We start from the raw sequence: 16,143 nt of genomic DNA on the forward strand, positions 1-16,143 counted from the left end.
TATTTGGAATTATCAAAGAAAAACCCGCATAGTTCCCATTCCCGTGGGATTTCCGGGATAAAACCTATCCTATGTCCTTTCTCGGGTATCAAAATATCTCCATACAAAATTTCATGAAAATTGGTTCCGTAGTTTAGGCGTGATTGAGTAACAGACAGACAGACAGAGTTACTTTCGCATTTATAATATTAGTATAGATTGCTCCAAGAAAGTTACAATAAAACTTAACCTAAGAATACATTTAAACAATTGGCGGTCTTATCGCTATGCAACGATTTCTTCCAGACAACCAGACGTACGGAGAGAAATTAAATTAAAGGAAAGGATGGTATCTATTGATATTAGCATTTGTATTAATATTTAATAATCAAAACAGTTGGCATTTATTACGTTTACATGTATGATTGTTACAAAGCTAAGAAGTTCATTGGATTTTGGAGAAAAACAATATATTGATAGACAGGTAGAGCATCCCTTGCTACCCGAATCACGTCCCTATGTGATGAAATAATCATATTTTAGTGCCAATCGTGTTACAAATCCATCAACTGTTAACGTTTTCTTGACATCTTCGTAATTGTTTGATTAAATATATTCGAAGAAGTGGTTTACTTTGAATTAAAGCTCTTTTGAATTGTTTTTTTATTAAAAAAAAATATTGTATTATCATTAAAAATGTATCTTCTACATTTTATAAATCTTTAAAAAAAATATATATTTCTTGTTTAATATTTATTAATGTGTTTTAAGAGGGCTTATTCAATTTAACGCAAGTCAAAATCTCCGCGATCTATTACGATAGATCGCGGCTTGCGCTATCCTTTTACTATGAACAGCATAGGTCCACAGGAGAGCGCCGAGCAACATGTCCTCTCTCTGGGAAGGCTCGCTGCCGACTGATTTTAATCGGGTCGCGCGCAGTGTTTTATAGTACTTTAAAAAAAATTGTAGAAAAATAATAGAGGTACCTTAGTTGATTTTTTAAATTTAATCTTATAAGTAAGACGTTCTTTTATTGCAATATGTATAAATTATATTCAACTAAGTCAAATATCTTGGTGAAAATAATCATTTTGTCGACTATAATTTCTAAAAAAATTCACATTGTTCGGATTTTAATTTCGTAAGTTAGGAGTCCAAAATAAAAAAATCTTTTAACTAACTATTTTAATAAGGATTTTTGCAGTTAGTTAAAAAAAATGTGTGTTAGATCTGTCAGCAATTTCAGATATTTTTAGCTTCGAAATTGACACTAAAAGTGAAATCAAGTAATCATCGGCTCAGTTATCTTGATGGTATTCACAAATACTGTATTAATTGAAAAAAACTCTTAACTAACTATATAGACAATAAAATTTCCTAAAATTATTAGTAATTCATATGTTTGTAAGATAAGTGGTTGATGGACAATCTGGTTTGAAAAATCACATATTTGAGCCAAACAGCGCACGGACCGCGTACACGGCCTTAAGGGAAACTATGGGCAAACTTCAATAATTCTATTTGTTTATTAACCTACCAAATATACAAGAAAATTATATGCCAAAGCTTTTAAGTTCACAGATAAAATATAATTACAAAAAATTACGGTGCTAAAAGCGCGGCATCACCAAGATCTCTTAACGTATAAAATGTTTTTACTTAACGTGAACCAAGTTTTCAGTGTAATTTTATGTCTTTTTAGGAATCTCTGCCGAAATAATACGTAATCTGAAAGGTATAATGTAGCTTTCATTTATTAATAATAAATACGAACATGTCTTAATATAAATTTATAGAAAGTAGCATATTATGACACCTATTAAGTATTGTAAAAAAATAGATCTTGATCAGTCGAGAGAAGAGAACAGCTATGGCAATAGCAATACAAATAATATTGTTTTATATGATCAGAATTTCGCCTAGAATAAATTAATTATTTAATATACCTTACCGATTATTAACCACGTTTAAATTATTCTGAAACTGAAATCAACGTGACATATTTTGACAACAAGAAACATTTCAAAATGTCGTACTCTTATACGTGGAATTAAGCGTGGAATTATCAACACAGCAATCTGCTAATTTATTAGTGAACTTAATCAAGGTATGGGTTATATGTGTGTTTTGATTATTAAAGTATACAAAAAAATTATGACATCACCAAACTGCGCAATAATTTTGCCGTTCGAATGAGCGGAACTTACAGAAATATTACAGAATAATTGTAAGCCACGCAGATAATCTTTAAATAAATAAATAATAAATAAATAATAATAATTTATTTTTCGAGAAACAGGTACAGCATTATGTTCAGACCCTGACCTTCGAACTAGTGGTAAACTGTGTTTCGAAGGCCAGTTTCTTCCCAGTCTTTATATCTATATTATATATGTTTCTGCAAACTCATAGTTTTATGTTTATACAGTAAAAAATAGATAAAAGGAAAAAAAATATACCTAATCTTTGAAATAAACAATGCACATACACAGGTTTCTTGGCATTGAACCCACTACGTTTATCTGTAACTCGAGTGCCGTAGCGTAGGTCAAACGTAAAATGGGTCAAGCTGTATAATATTCTTGCTGTGTTGACACGTTAAGATGAATGGCTAGCTATTTCCAATGCCTATAAAAATAACTCTTGGCTCCGAGCTTTTTACCGCCCTAGCGTTTATGAAGCGATCCTAAATCTTTTGCCATGACGATGCTTGAATCTGATATCTAATCGGTTTGATCTTAACAGTGTAAATAATAGGGGTAGATGAATCATGCATCACAGTAAAAGAATCGTGAAATGTACCTAAGTGTTTTTTACTATTAATGTTATGCATTCACATTATTTTCATGTGCCATTACTTTCACAATGAGAAGCCGTTCAAACATTTTGAAATTCAATATCAAATGTATCGTAGAGTTAATTGTTTTGTAAACAGATATGTTTCTAACTTTCTATTAAAGAAGAATATGTAGCAGTATAACTTATAAGTAGAAAAATTAGAAGAGGCCTTCGTCTAGCAGTGGACAAACAAAGGCTGGTAATGATGATGATGATGATGATGAAGTGGAAAACTATTACTTACTTATTAATTCAAGGATCACAACAATGCATTATCAGAAAAATTTTAAAGAGCCGATATCCGAAACCACGCGCCTCGTAGATCAGCTAGTGTATTGAATAATTAATGAAGTCGTTCCTTGTAGGAATCCACTGAATATTATGACACTAATGCCTCGCTATCTAGAGCATGCACGCGGTCTGCACATATCACACATTCCGCCGGGTTAGAGACTTAATTAAACCCGGCTATATCAAGAATCAAGTCTGAATTAACCCGTGGAATTGAGAGCTTTATGTAATAACTACAATCGTGTTTAATTTCTATTGTAGTTTCTGTGAATTCGAGTGTTTGGTATATTTTTGGGGTTTATCAAAGTTTGGTAATGATTTAAATTATAAATGATGAGTAATTTACAATCAAAATGGCTCTGCCAGCATGCGGTTCCCGATTCCGTTTCGCTGTCACGTTCTTCTACTCGGTTAATTGGAAATTTAACATGATTTTGTAATAAATGCACGATGAATGAACTTTTCACAGGATAGGAGTTTAATTCGGTATAAAACATTGAAATATAAACTGTTTAAGTAACTATCCTACTAAATAAGGGACGCCATTTAACAGTCAACAGAGACGAAATACAAAAAGTACTTCCCTCTTTTTGGTCGAATTCGAGCCGGCCACATTGTTCGATTCACAATCGATTTACTTTTTGTTCCATTATTCTCACACAGAAATATCCTCTCGTTTATTATTATCCTGTTATACTATACAGATAACATCAATGGATAAAACAACCACAAAATTATCGAATTCAAAGTTCATAATATAAAAAATTATTGTATAGTAAGTTCGTATAAAGTACTTGCGAACTATATTAATCTGTACCCGCGCCTGATCCAGATCCAATTAACAACTTTAATGGACCAATTTATCTCAGAGCTAAAAGTAGTAATATAACACTTTGTGTCCAATAACTAATCAGTATGGTATCGGGAACTTCTAAAGTGAAATTTATACGCAGTTACCGCAGAGGATTATGCATCGTAGTTTTAAACAATTTTTCCGCATTTTAATATATTACTCTAGTAAATTTCATACGGGATAGCTGCGTCATCAACTTCTGCCAGTTTTTCGTACGTTGTGCTTGATTTATATTTAAACTGACGCGTTTATCGCACACTGCAATGGCACACTGTTTGCGTTATTACGTTACATTTACTGACTACCAAAAAGCAGAGCAAAAAATTTAGCGTCAATCCTAAACTAGTATATAAAATCAGATACCTATAGTAGACATTTCCAGAATTTCGTTTATTTAATAACGTTAGCCTCTTCTACTTTTAATAAGTTTTGCAAACATATATAATATAACACCTTTAATGTTTTAAAGGACATAATATTGCAACTGAGTTCAAAAAAATAACAAGCGATGCTATTTTTCCATGTATTTATTTATATTTCCAAAATAAATTAAAATTGAAGTGTCCAATGTCATCATCAAGAATCACGACCCCAATAAAGAACAGCAAAATTCATTATTATTTACAATAACAAAACGAACGGTTGATATCCAATTATTTCTTTATTCCATTGTTTCACACGGAAATTGTTTTAATTGGTGTATGGAGGGCTGTTTCGATATTGTCATTTTGCGCTCCTGCCACAAATGCAATCAATCTTGTGTTATTTTAGGGCTTTTGGCCATAGGAAAATACGAATCCTGTTGAACCAAATTGGCAATTTATGTGGGAATAATTATTTGATTACTGTAAAAAACTACCGTAATAATAGAAGATTTCCTGATATCTTACATTTTATTCACAGAAGTGTAAGATACCGAAAATATCTTACATAATAAGTATTAAGTATTATGTTCTTGTATGAATATATTTTTTCACCATGATGACGTCTGTCACTCAAAATATACAATATGTCCCACTGAGTAGGTACGTAAAAAATACTTATAAAATTCCAGGAGTAGTTTTCTTTCAAATAGATTAACTCTTAAAACTCACTGTGTACACTATACACCCATAACAAGCAACCCGCCCAACTTTGCCACCAGCTCGTGAGCTATCGTTTAAGATTATGTATATTGTTATAAATTTATAATTAATTAATTTTTTTCTATTCTTTATAAATTTATATTTATAAAGCATTTGAATGCCATAAAACCAAAAATATCGATTATATTGTTTTCATAGACAAAATGCTCACATTAGAGAAGTGGTAGGTAGGTATATGCCGGCTGCGCGAAGCTAGAGAAGTAAACATAGATTTTCAGGAAAAAAGCAAAAATTTTTGATGTAATTTTTTTGTTTAAGTATTTTTTACGTGATCAGTGTATGCAAGACTACAAGTCCCTTCGCGCTTAGTATACCAATCTTATATCAATAGTGGGACACCTTGTATAGCTTAACTTTAAAATAGATAGGTTCATAGGTATTACTATTACTTATTACAATGGCAATAATAACAACGAAGATATTATACATTGTTATATTCTGTAGACACAAACATTATTTTTCCAACAAAAATAATATGAAGAAAAATTAGACCGCGTAGGAATAGGTATATATAGGTATTAAAAAGTTATTTAAGTAAGCGACGCTGATTGAAATCTTTGTTGGGAGGATTATTTAGATAACATTGTACCTCCAACTTATTTTATGTTAACAGTGAAAATAGTAATAGTATTAATCTTATGTTAAACTAACTGCGTGTTTATTCAGTTTTCAAGTCCACACTGGAGTTGGAGATTGGACGATGGTTATAAATAAACTTGAAAAGGATGAAAGTTACGTCTTCAGGATATAAAAACTTAAAGTGTGTGAAATAAAGTGCGCAAATGCGGAACAGTTCGGAAAGCCACTATCCTTCATAGCGCCTTTTCGTATATACTGTACACCCTCGTAAAAATACAATTTTAAACAATTGTTCCACTTTTTAATCCCGCATTATTTATATTATTAAGAAAACACAATTTCCCCCATACAGTAAAACGTTATGTTTTGTGAGATATGGTAGTGTAAGATAGCGAAAAGCACTCGAAATGGTTCATATAGATATGCACACGTCCCGAGCCTGCTTATGCTTGCCAAATTCGTCTGGCACGCTTTATGTAACCTTGATTTAAGATTTGGCTTCAAGCCTTTAAATTGCCCTCAAAGGATCTAACGAAATATATTTTCATTCAAAGTATGTAATTGTTCTTATCCAACTGTAGAGTATTTTTGTAAAAAAAAAATTAAAATTTTAGTTTATTTTCTGCGTATTACCGATGAAGATCCTATAGCGATATAACAATTATTATTGTATTAAGAGTTAACTGTAGTTTGCAAAGAATTAAAAAAAATATATTATGATTATGATATATTACCTGCATTTCAATGAAGTAAGACATCAAGCAGAAGTAAGCAAAGTAACGGAATTTGTGTAGGACAGTGTTGAAATTAATTTTTTTATTTTATTTAAATAACGGAAAGCAAACAATACAAAACAACCCATGTTGTTAACTACAGTAGAAATAGAAAATGTAGAGAACTACTCGGTTTACTTTAGTTCAGTTTTCTAGTCGTCTAAAGAATCGTTGAATGTTAGCGTTAAAGCAAAATCGTTTTGATGTTAGCTGTAAAAGCGTTTCCCTGTTAAAAAGGTTCGCTTTTTTAATGACGATGTTTATTAAGGTCTGCGAGCCTTACATTTTCTGTAGAATAAGTGCACAATACTTCACCATTCATTGTTATGTATGACTTAGAAAAAGTAAATTCATTATTTTGGTGCAATGCGCTTAGTTATATAGTAATAATGAAAATACTCTTTGTCAAGACTTCCAAAAAATGTCAAGTACCGAGTATTCTTAGCACTTTTGGTAAGAGGTATCAATATGGACATGAAAATATATCTATCAAAATATTAGCGTAGGTATATGTTCACTAATTACCTACTTCTAAGCATACAGACGTGCTTAATAGGTGTGTAACGAAGATATTAATTTAATTGAAATTTGAACCTTAAATTACAATAATGATGGAGAAGCTTTAAATTAATTAAAAACATTTAGATACACAGAGAAACATAAGACTGGGTTATCAATTTAAAAAATACGCGGTTACTGAATTGGCTCAGGTTTAAATAATAATTTATCATGGGTACAATAATAAATACGTATTTATCAATTCATTAGAAAACTCAGTATTTTTTTATTCTAATTCCTTCTTTATGTTCGTTTATATGTATGTAATTATTGCATAAACAACATACAAACATAAACAATGGCTTTACAATTGTAATCCTTGTTTGTTTTCTTTTAGACATATTACTTTACGGAGATCTCGTATGTAATGCGAAGAGTGAGGAAACAAAGACTCAGAATTCTTAAGTACGACTGAATAATACTTTGAATAGAAATAAACGTATTATGTGGAAAACAAGGAAATGTAAGCTTAGCTTATGATTAAATACAAAAGTTTTGTTTTGAATCCGTAAAACTTAGCAACGCAAAAAGCCGCTTAAAGGTAAACAGGGTTGCTTTTCATTTAATTAAATGTCCTTGGAAGGATTCGGATGATTCTGTTTCGGGGAATTTCAAAGAGTTTTGTCGTAAATATCTGCGACTTCGTTGCGCAGGATAATTTAGTCATTTTTGTTTCTTCAAGTTTCAAGGAAAGGAGTACAAGATGAAATGGTTGACTCTCTTCACGAAAACAATTCGTTATTGGCTAACTCTAATATTTCCTACCTTCAAATTTCAATTATAGTTAAATAGTAAGTATAATTAATTAAACGAAAACAGATAAAATAATATTTTTTAAAGTAGGAATAAAATCAAAATAAAATACGCTACAAATTGAGAATGTCAGTCGTTTTTGTTGGAAACCTCGTTAGGTTAATAATATCATAGTATTTATACCTACTATGACAATATTATAATTTTATACTTTTTCTTGGGTATTTCAGGAAATTAATGAAGTAGATAGGTATGTTTTTATATTCGTAGATATGTATGATACCTTAAGAATACAATGACTTAGTAATAAAAAAAATATTTTTATTTAAATTGTCGCAAATCATTAACTGTAAATATTATAAAAGAAAAACAATAGGTACAATCTTTGAATGTGAAACAATCAATTTAGCAAATAGAAATATGATGAAACTTTATATCAATATCTCCAGGCGATACAAGTCAAAAATGTATGAATACATTTGAGTAAATAAATAACATATTTCTTGGGAATTTAATATTAAATATCTTTCAATAACTATATGAGAAACTATATGAAAGATATAATATTGAATTCCCAAGAAATATGTTGGAAACTATAGAAGAAACAGACAAAGGATCGGACAGATTAACGTATAAAGTACAAATAATGAAAAAAAATCAAATTATTTGTCAGAATTAGTTACTATAGACCATCTATAGACTAAGATTTTCAAATTAAAATATGTTTCTTTGATCAATATAGGTGAAAGTAGTTCTCTGTATACCTTTGTTTGTTATGTTAATGTTATGCTTTAGCGCTTCAACCAATAATTAACCGATTATAGCATGGCTCCTAGATAAATAGTCCTTGCGAACATCGACTTTTTTACGAATAGACATTCACAAATCTGGTATGTAATTATTGATCTAATGCTAAACGAGTACGCTACCAATCTTGCGATCTTGTATTATGGCAATACCTATTTAAAATATGCACTCGTTACATAAAATATTAAATATCGACCATTCATAATAAGCTATAAGCAATCATTTGAAAGTAATCTTGTTTAAACATTAAACCTACGTTATGTATTTTAAACGTGCAACTTCAAACTCATTATGTTTTTAAATAAATGGTTTTTTTTTCATAATATATTTATAAGAAAATGCATTTGTTTTGCAAGAAAAACTGAAGAATAGTCGAGACAAGTCTCAAGTACACAATATATTAAGTAAAGGATACACAGAAGGAACAACCAGACAGGAGATTAATGTAGACCATGACTAAGTAAGTTTGAGACGCTTTCTCTACCTAGCTGTCATTAATACTTGCTTCTATTATTTCACCACCAAGTCATTTTATAACACCAGTCCAGAGAAAGTATTTCAATTTAATATAAGAGTGGAAAATTATCTTAACGGTTATAGTATTTCGTCTAATTACTGTGTGAAAGTAGAAATCGGTCCTGTAGATAGAGTTACTATTTTCTATGAATCTAGATTCTAGTTAAACCTATAGTACTAAGTTGCAATTATCATTTTATATCGATACTAGCTGTTCCCCGCGGTTTAACCCGCATTTCTCCGCTCCTATTGGTCTTAGCGTGATGATATATGGACAGTCTTCCTCGATAAATGGGCTATCTAACACCGAATGAATTTTTCAAATCGGACCAGTAGTTCCCGAGATTAGCGCGTTCAAACAAACTCTGCTTTATAATATTAGTATAGCGATATTTAAATTCCAAGAGTTGCCTAATTTGTTTTTTCATATTTATTTCGACTGCAAGTTTGAAATAGAATCACACTACAATAAACTTTTAAGAAGATAAAACTATAATTAGACATGACAATAAAAATCTTTTATAAAATATTTAAGGTGATTAAAGTCTCCTCAATTCAATTTGTATACGTAAATAATTTGTATACCGATTTATTACTGTTTCATTTAAAGTTAAAACCAAAACAATGTTTAATGTTTAACACTATCAACGTGAACGTGACATGCTTGTATAAAATTTATTTTATCTAGTTCTATGAAATATAATATAAAAGCAGTAACAAAATGATGTTAGATCAACAAACAGATTGTACTAGATAAGGCAATAAACAATACCAATGAACAAGGACAATATACCTTTACCTTCAAAATTCTTTGTTTTAGCAACGGTGCATTTACATCTAACGAACATAGGGCTAGAGCAAGAGCAAGAGCATACTTTGGTGATCTTTCAGTGTAAACGAAAACTTGTTTTCAGAGTTGTTCAGTATTTGAACGTTCCATGAATGAATGAATCTTTTCAAACCCAGTAAGAACAACAACAGAATGCTCTACGACTGTATACACTAAAAGAATTTGACGTAGTGGGGTTAGAATGAGCATTCGCTCGTTTGATGTAAATGCACCGTAACACAAAAGATAAGCAAGCGATGACGTTAAGAACATTACAGACTGAGGAGGCTTTGCCGAAGTCCGTCGTTGATTAATGAAGGTGGATTATAACAGATTGTCTCAAGTTATCATAGAGTACTGTATCACACTATTCACCTATTATTTTGGTTAAGAAAGCTAGGTGTTAATAAAAATTCTTAGAATGCAATGTAGATATTTGTTTCTATGTAGATATTTGAAATTTCAAATAATGCATTCATTAATATTGCTTTTTTTAGCAACATTGTTATTTAATTTTTTTTAAATTGTTATGGAATTATAAGTTTACTCAGATAAATTAATTTTATAAATCGTAATCTAATGATTTCAAAAATATATAACAAAAAGTATAAAAAAAATAAGCCACACCATTTTAAACAACAGAACTCTTCCATTAGGTAGGTATGTAAATATTTAAAACAGCGACACAGGTGTTTGGTAAAATCAAAATAGGTAGACAAATATTTCATATAGCCACAGCAAATTAGATTCAGAATCGTCGATCAGATCGAATAATTCGTGTAGTTTTGAAAGTTACTACAGTTATTCCTAAAGGTGTCCCGATGAATATACTAAAAGCCCTCGAGGGAGGGACACAAGCCTGCGGTGGGGGAGGGGGGGAAAGGTCTCTTTTTCAAGGTTTTGACTTGTAACTCGAAAATTATTCATAATATCTGTTTAGTGACTTCTACATTAATTATTAACATTAAATTGCCTATAAATTACGTCTAAACATTTTTACCGTACGATCAATACTTTAGGAGATACATAGTACTTAAGGTGATAAAAATAAGAAACAACATCGTTATAGGTACTTGACTTGACTAAGATGATAGATAAGTCGCGCTACAAAGATAAAGGTGTGATACAACCTCAGCTATTTACAGGAAGGGAAAAACATCAATTATCAAGATTTTTGATCAAAAGCCGTCACTAAAGGAAACAGCAACTGTATTTTATGACCCAACGTCAACTCAGGAGGTTATAGCAGAAGCCGGAGAAAAAATGTTTCTTGCAGTATACCGAGCGCCCTGTACTCAGTCTGAGATCAACAGACATCGATTCACAGTTTTTCTGAAATCTTGTACCAAGCCCAAACCGGATCTTTCTTCCCTCCCTCCTACCAAAGGGTCAGCAAAATATCACGCCTACAGAGTATTCCATCAAGTATAGGAGTGGCTTGGGAACCAACTGCCTCCTGAAATATGGGGTTGGAAGCGAAGAGTCGATGGATACTTAGAACCAATCACGACCTTGGATCCTCCTGCTCCTGAAGCGTTGTTAAATTCAATTTTTTGCCGATGTAAAAGTGGATGTTCCGGAAAATGCAGTTGCCGAAAAGCGGGCATTATGTGTAGTCTTATCTGTAACGGCTGCCTAGGAGCTTGTACTAATGGACCCCCTATCGATGTTAGTGATAAAGATGACGAAGATGAAACACAATTTGACTAATAAGTCGGCATACTCGTGCAAAAAAGATGTTATTTCTTTTTATAATTAAAATTTGTAAAACTATGTTGTTTCTTATTTTTCTTACCTTTAATACTCTGTATCTCCTAAAGTATTGATCGTACAGTAAAAATGTTGAGACGTAATTTATAGGAAATTTAATGTAGATAATTAATGTAGAAGTCACTAAAGAGATATTATGAAAAAAATTTCGAGTTACAAGCAAAAACCTTGAAAACGAGACCTTTCCCCCCCTCCCCCGCCGCCGGCTTGTGTCCCTCCCTCGGGGGCTTTTAGTATATTCATCTGGACATCTTTAGGAATAACTGTAGCAACTTTCAAAACTACACGAATTATTCGATCTGAATAAATTAATTTTCCCATACTAATAAACTAATTTATAATTTTGATTCATAATGCTTCACTTCCATTTCATCAGTATTTTAAAAAGTAATTATGGTATAGTTAAATCAAAATGCCCAGCTTATTATGGGAATGATTAATTTATACATATTCATATGGGAATAGGTACTATATTACATTTAATTTTGTGTGTGATTCGCAAAAATATCTTCTTGACAGTGATGGAATCTGCTCATTTCAAGGAAATGAATTTCATAATCTATTTTCATTACTTACTTTATAATAAATATTATTCATTTTTACTGTTATCTCACAAAAGAGAAACCCCCAGAAGATAAGTACCTATAATTAATTAATTATTATTAAAGAAGAGTGTAGGTAGTAACTCTTCTTTTATTTCTACCTCTACATATTTTAGATAATAAAATCAATTTCAAATAATTAACTTAATTGAAGTAGTGAGTGATACACTTGATTGTTTTATTCCACTAAGTAATAGCCATGGTAATAGTAAAGTTTCAATTGTTTCATCGTAAAAGGATATAAAAAAATATAAATTATTTCAGTTAAAATATTTAGTTCAAAACAAAACTTTTCATAAACTGCGCCACAAGTATGCAAACAGATAACTGGTGTTACAATTCACAATTAAATTGCATGTTAACTGCACAATTAAATATTAACAAAATATAAATCTAACAAGCTAAGTTTGAACCTCTAGTCGATATCTTCAAACACTTAAGTCCTATCTGCAAAAAATAATTCGTTGTGACTTTAAAACATTTATCAAATGTTTTAAAGTCACAACGAGTCAAAAAATAATTCGTTGTGACTTTAAAACATTTAACAAATGTTTTTCTGTTACAATAATTGTGATAATGGAAGGGAATGGGGCAACGCATTCCAACGAGGTGCAAACTTGGTAGAGCTCTACCTAAATCTGATTCCCTTTATTTTGTCAGTCTGCCAAATGAAATACCTACGTCCTTGTTCGCCTGTTCGAGTTTTTACTTTGATCTCTTTGCAGGGAAACCTTTTAACTAAACCTGTTTCTGTTTAGCTGATCGACTTTAGCAACTAAAAAAGCGTAATTGCACTTTGCCATAAAAAAGAGAGCATCATTATACAGGTATCGTAAGAGGCGAGGTATCAAAAACAGGACTTGATTTATAAACCTGGTAATAATATTATTTTGTCGTAATAATAAATCATTTGGACTATTATATTACATCTATAATATAAAGCTGACGAGTTTTCTTATTTGTTTGAACGCGATAATATAAGAAACTATTGAACCGACAAAAATAAATTTTTTTCAACGTATTTTTACGTGATCACTGAAATAGGCTAAATGTGTACATAAAATAGTGAAAGCCGAGGCGGATCGTTAGTTTAACACACATAAATATTGAACAATTTAAAATTATCGTTGCATAATTATGTGAGGCTATAACATAGAAAAGGAAGGCCCTGTTATCAACTTATTTAGTGTGGAATATTAATTAATAGGTAAGGCCCGATAATATACAGGATATTTATTATCTAGATATACATATAATAAATCTGTAGAAAGGTCAATTCTGTACATTGAAAATATTGAAAAAATAAATAGCAGGGGGTGTTACTGGATCGATACCAAATCCAAATATGTGATTAAAAAAATTTTTGTCTGTCTGTCTGTCTGTATGTTCAGGCATCACGTGAAAACTAACGGTTCGATTTCGATGAAACTTAGTATAATTATACTTTATTATCCTGGGCATAAAATAGGATACTTTTTATCCCGGAAAAATACGTAGAAAAAAAATAAATCTTAACTTTTCTTCTTCTAATTTTTCCGCGCATTTATACAAACGCAATATATAAAACTAAATATTTGCCGTATTATAATACAAAAAAAATTAACATATACTTAATTAATAAAAATCATTCTGCTAAAAACTTACATTTTTATAGCGAATGTAAAGCATACGCTCCACACTAATCGCACTCACTTAATATTTTAACATCACAGAACATCGTATTTTTAATTCACTCACAAATACAGAGATCACATGTACACACGACCGTCCTTTAGGGAGGACGACGGCACACTGAAGTCTGAAACTGAACTCTGAAGTGTGTACGAAGATAGAGCTATCGGTTAGGCAGTCAGGGGTAAAGCCTAGCGGCGAATAAAATATATCGTTCACCCTTTTCACTTCCACAGCCATCAGCTTTCAGCGTTCATCCCCAAAGCACTTATAGTGCCCACTCTTGAGGCAAAAAGCGAGCGCGGTGCGACGTTTCGATAACAATTTTTATATTGAAGTCAAAAGGTATCGTAAAATATATTTTAAGTTTAGGTCGTTTGTCAATATTGAAGAATAAATAAAGAATATATATTTTTTTACAATCATTGCTAAGATACTTTAAATTATTAATTAGGTATGCAAGTGCCTTTTATTTTACATTCTAACAGCCTTAACGGCGTTAATTTTCAAATGCACATCTATAAATAATACAATCCCTGTTTATCTTCTGAACGTTCAAGTTAAAGATTACGTTGATCAACGCAGCAGATTTTGATGAGGTTTTTTTATAATAGATAGAGTAGTTTTATTGAAAGATTTTATTTCAACGCCATATAATTAAATCGCAAAATTAATAGTTTTATTCGTGAGGTATATACCTATACTGCTGCTGATCGACGCTATACTCATGTGCGAAGTCGGAAGCTACTAACTACCTACCTAGTTTTAAAACCACACCGCTAATCTGCCGCAAGGTTGCGACACCCTGCCTGAGGCCAAAAATCAAGCTTTTAGAAGACAAAATAATTCCACTGCGCTTCTTACGTAAACTACGATTTAAAAAAACATTTTTACGATACGATGGAAATGTGTCGTGACCTGATGGTGAATTTCACAAGCTGCCTATAATTATTATCCATAAAATCTTTTTATCGCTTATTAACACTTTTTTTAGTGTTAAAAACCAACAACTGCTATACATTCACAAATAACGTTGCATATTTTGCTTTACAAAACCTTATAATGCCAGTATTATGTAACTTTTGGTCATTATACTGTCATAGAGATAAATAAAGATGTTGTAAATGGTCGCGGTTTTCAGGTCAAGTGAGGCTCATTGAAGATGTTTTAAAATTACCCGTCCAAAGCAACTACTATACAAACAGAATTTATTTTTTTAATACGTTTTAAGAATACTTTTATATTATTTTTTTGCGTATATTATTATGAGCGTTTGTTGAAAGTTTTACAAATGTACCAACTTGGCTTACTTTGAATATTATTAAAATAATGCGACATTTTCAATTTTGCAGTATTTTATTTTGCGACATGTAAGGTTCGTTATGCTTTTAATAGCATATCAAAAGCATTTGAATATTAAACAGAGAAGAAACCCTAGTTTGCACTGATAGTCATAGGTACCAATGGTAGAGTCGTAAAAATTGTCACAAAAAAATTCAAAATCATGAACCTTGCTGAAACTATGGTATTTGTTCAGTCTTCTTTTATTCCACCTTAGATTTATCTACCATTTTCTCGTCCATCAAGTTTTCCCCTTCATTTAATAAAAAAAAATAAAGCAAAAAAAGTGCTGACCTAGCAGTTACCATTATTTTTCATATTTTCCTAATGATCAATTCTATAAAAACTCCACAAGACGGACCCTTCATATAATTCATAATTCATAACAAACGCTTAGATTCTCATAATAGAATTCATATGCAAAGAATTTTCAATAAGTGATTTTAAAATATCATCATTTTTCACTTGAACAACTTCTTACAATGCATGAAACATCTCTATGCTTTTACGAGGGGCGCTATAATTTGCATTTTAATTCCTTTCAAGCAAGAAAATGGACGGGAAAAACGCAAGGATGAAAAAGAATAGATCTTTTGTATATAATATTAATAGGATATGTCATAAAGAAATATCGTTATGTATCAATTACAACAATAAACATTCTAAAAGCACCTATTACTTGCATAAAGTTCATTCAAATCATCCTAAAAATAGACAACAGCTATACCTACAGGTAACATGTTTATAATCTGGTACCTTATGTCGATTCCTAATATATAAAAAACGGAAAGACTCTAATGATCTTTTACAATATAGCTTTTTTTATTCCATTTGA

At 31.0% G+C, this 16,143-nt stretch overlaps 1 protein-coding gene across 1 annotated transcript in view; it reads right to left on the reverse strand.

Annotated features, from left to right (window-relative positions):
• LOC123699576 overlaps nucleotides 1–14,077 on the reverse strand; it is a 32,782-nt gene extending 18,705 nt beyond the window's left edge. The window contains exon 1 of the mRNA XM_045646552.1: nucleotides 13,941–14,077. Coding sequence (XP_045502508.1) covers nucleotides 13,941–13,942 — 2 coding nt within the window. The 5' untranslated portion in view covers nucleotides 13,943–14,077. The remainder of the gene's footprint in view (nucleotides 1–13,940) is intronic.
• Between the last annotated feature and the right edge of the window lie 2,066 nt (nucleotides 14,078–16,143).

Source organism: Colias croceus, chromosome 18 (assembly GCF_905220415.1).
Source record: "Colias croceus chromosome 18, ilColCroc2.1".
Classification (NCBI taxonomy): Eukaryota; Metazoa; Arthropoda; class Insecta; order Lepidoptera; family Pieridae; genus Colias; species Colias croceus.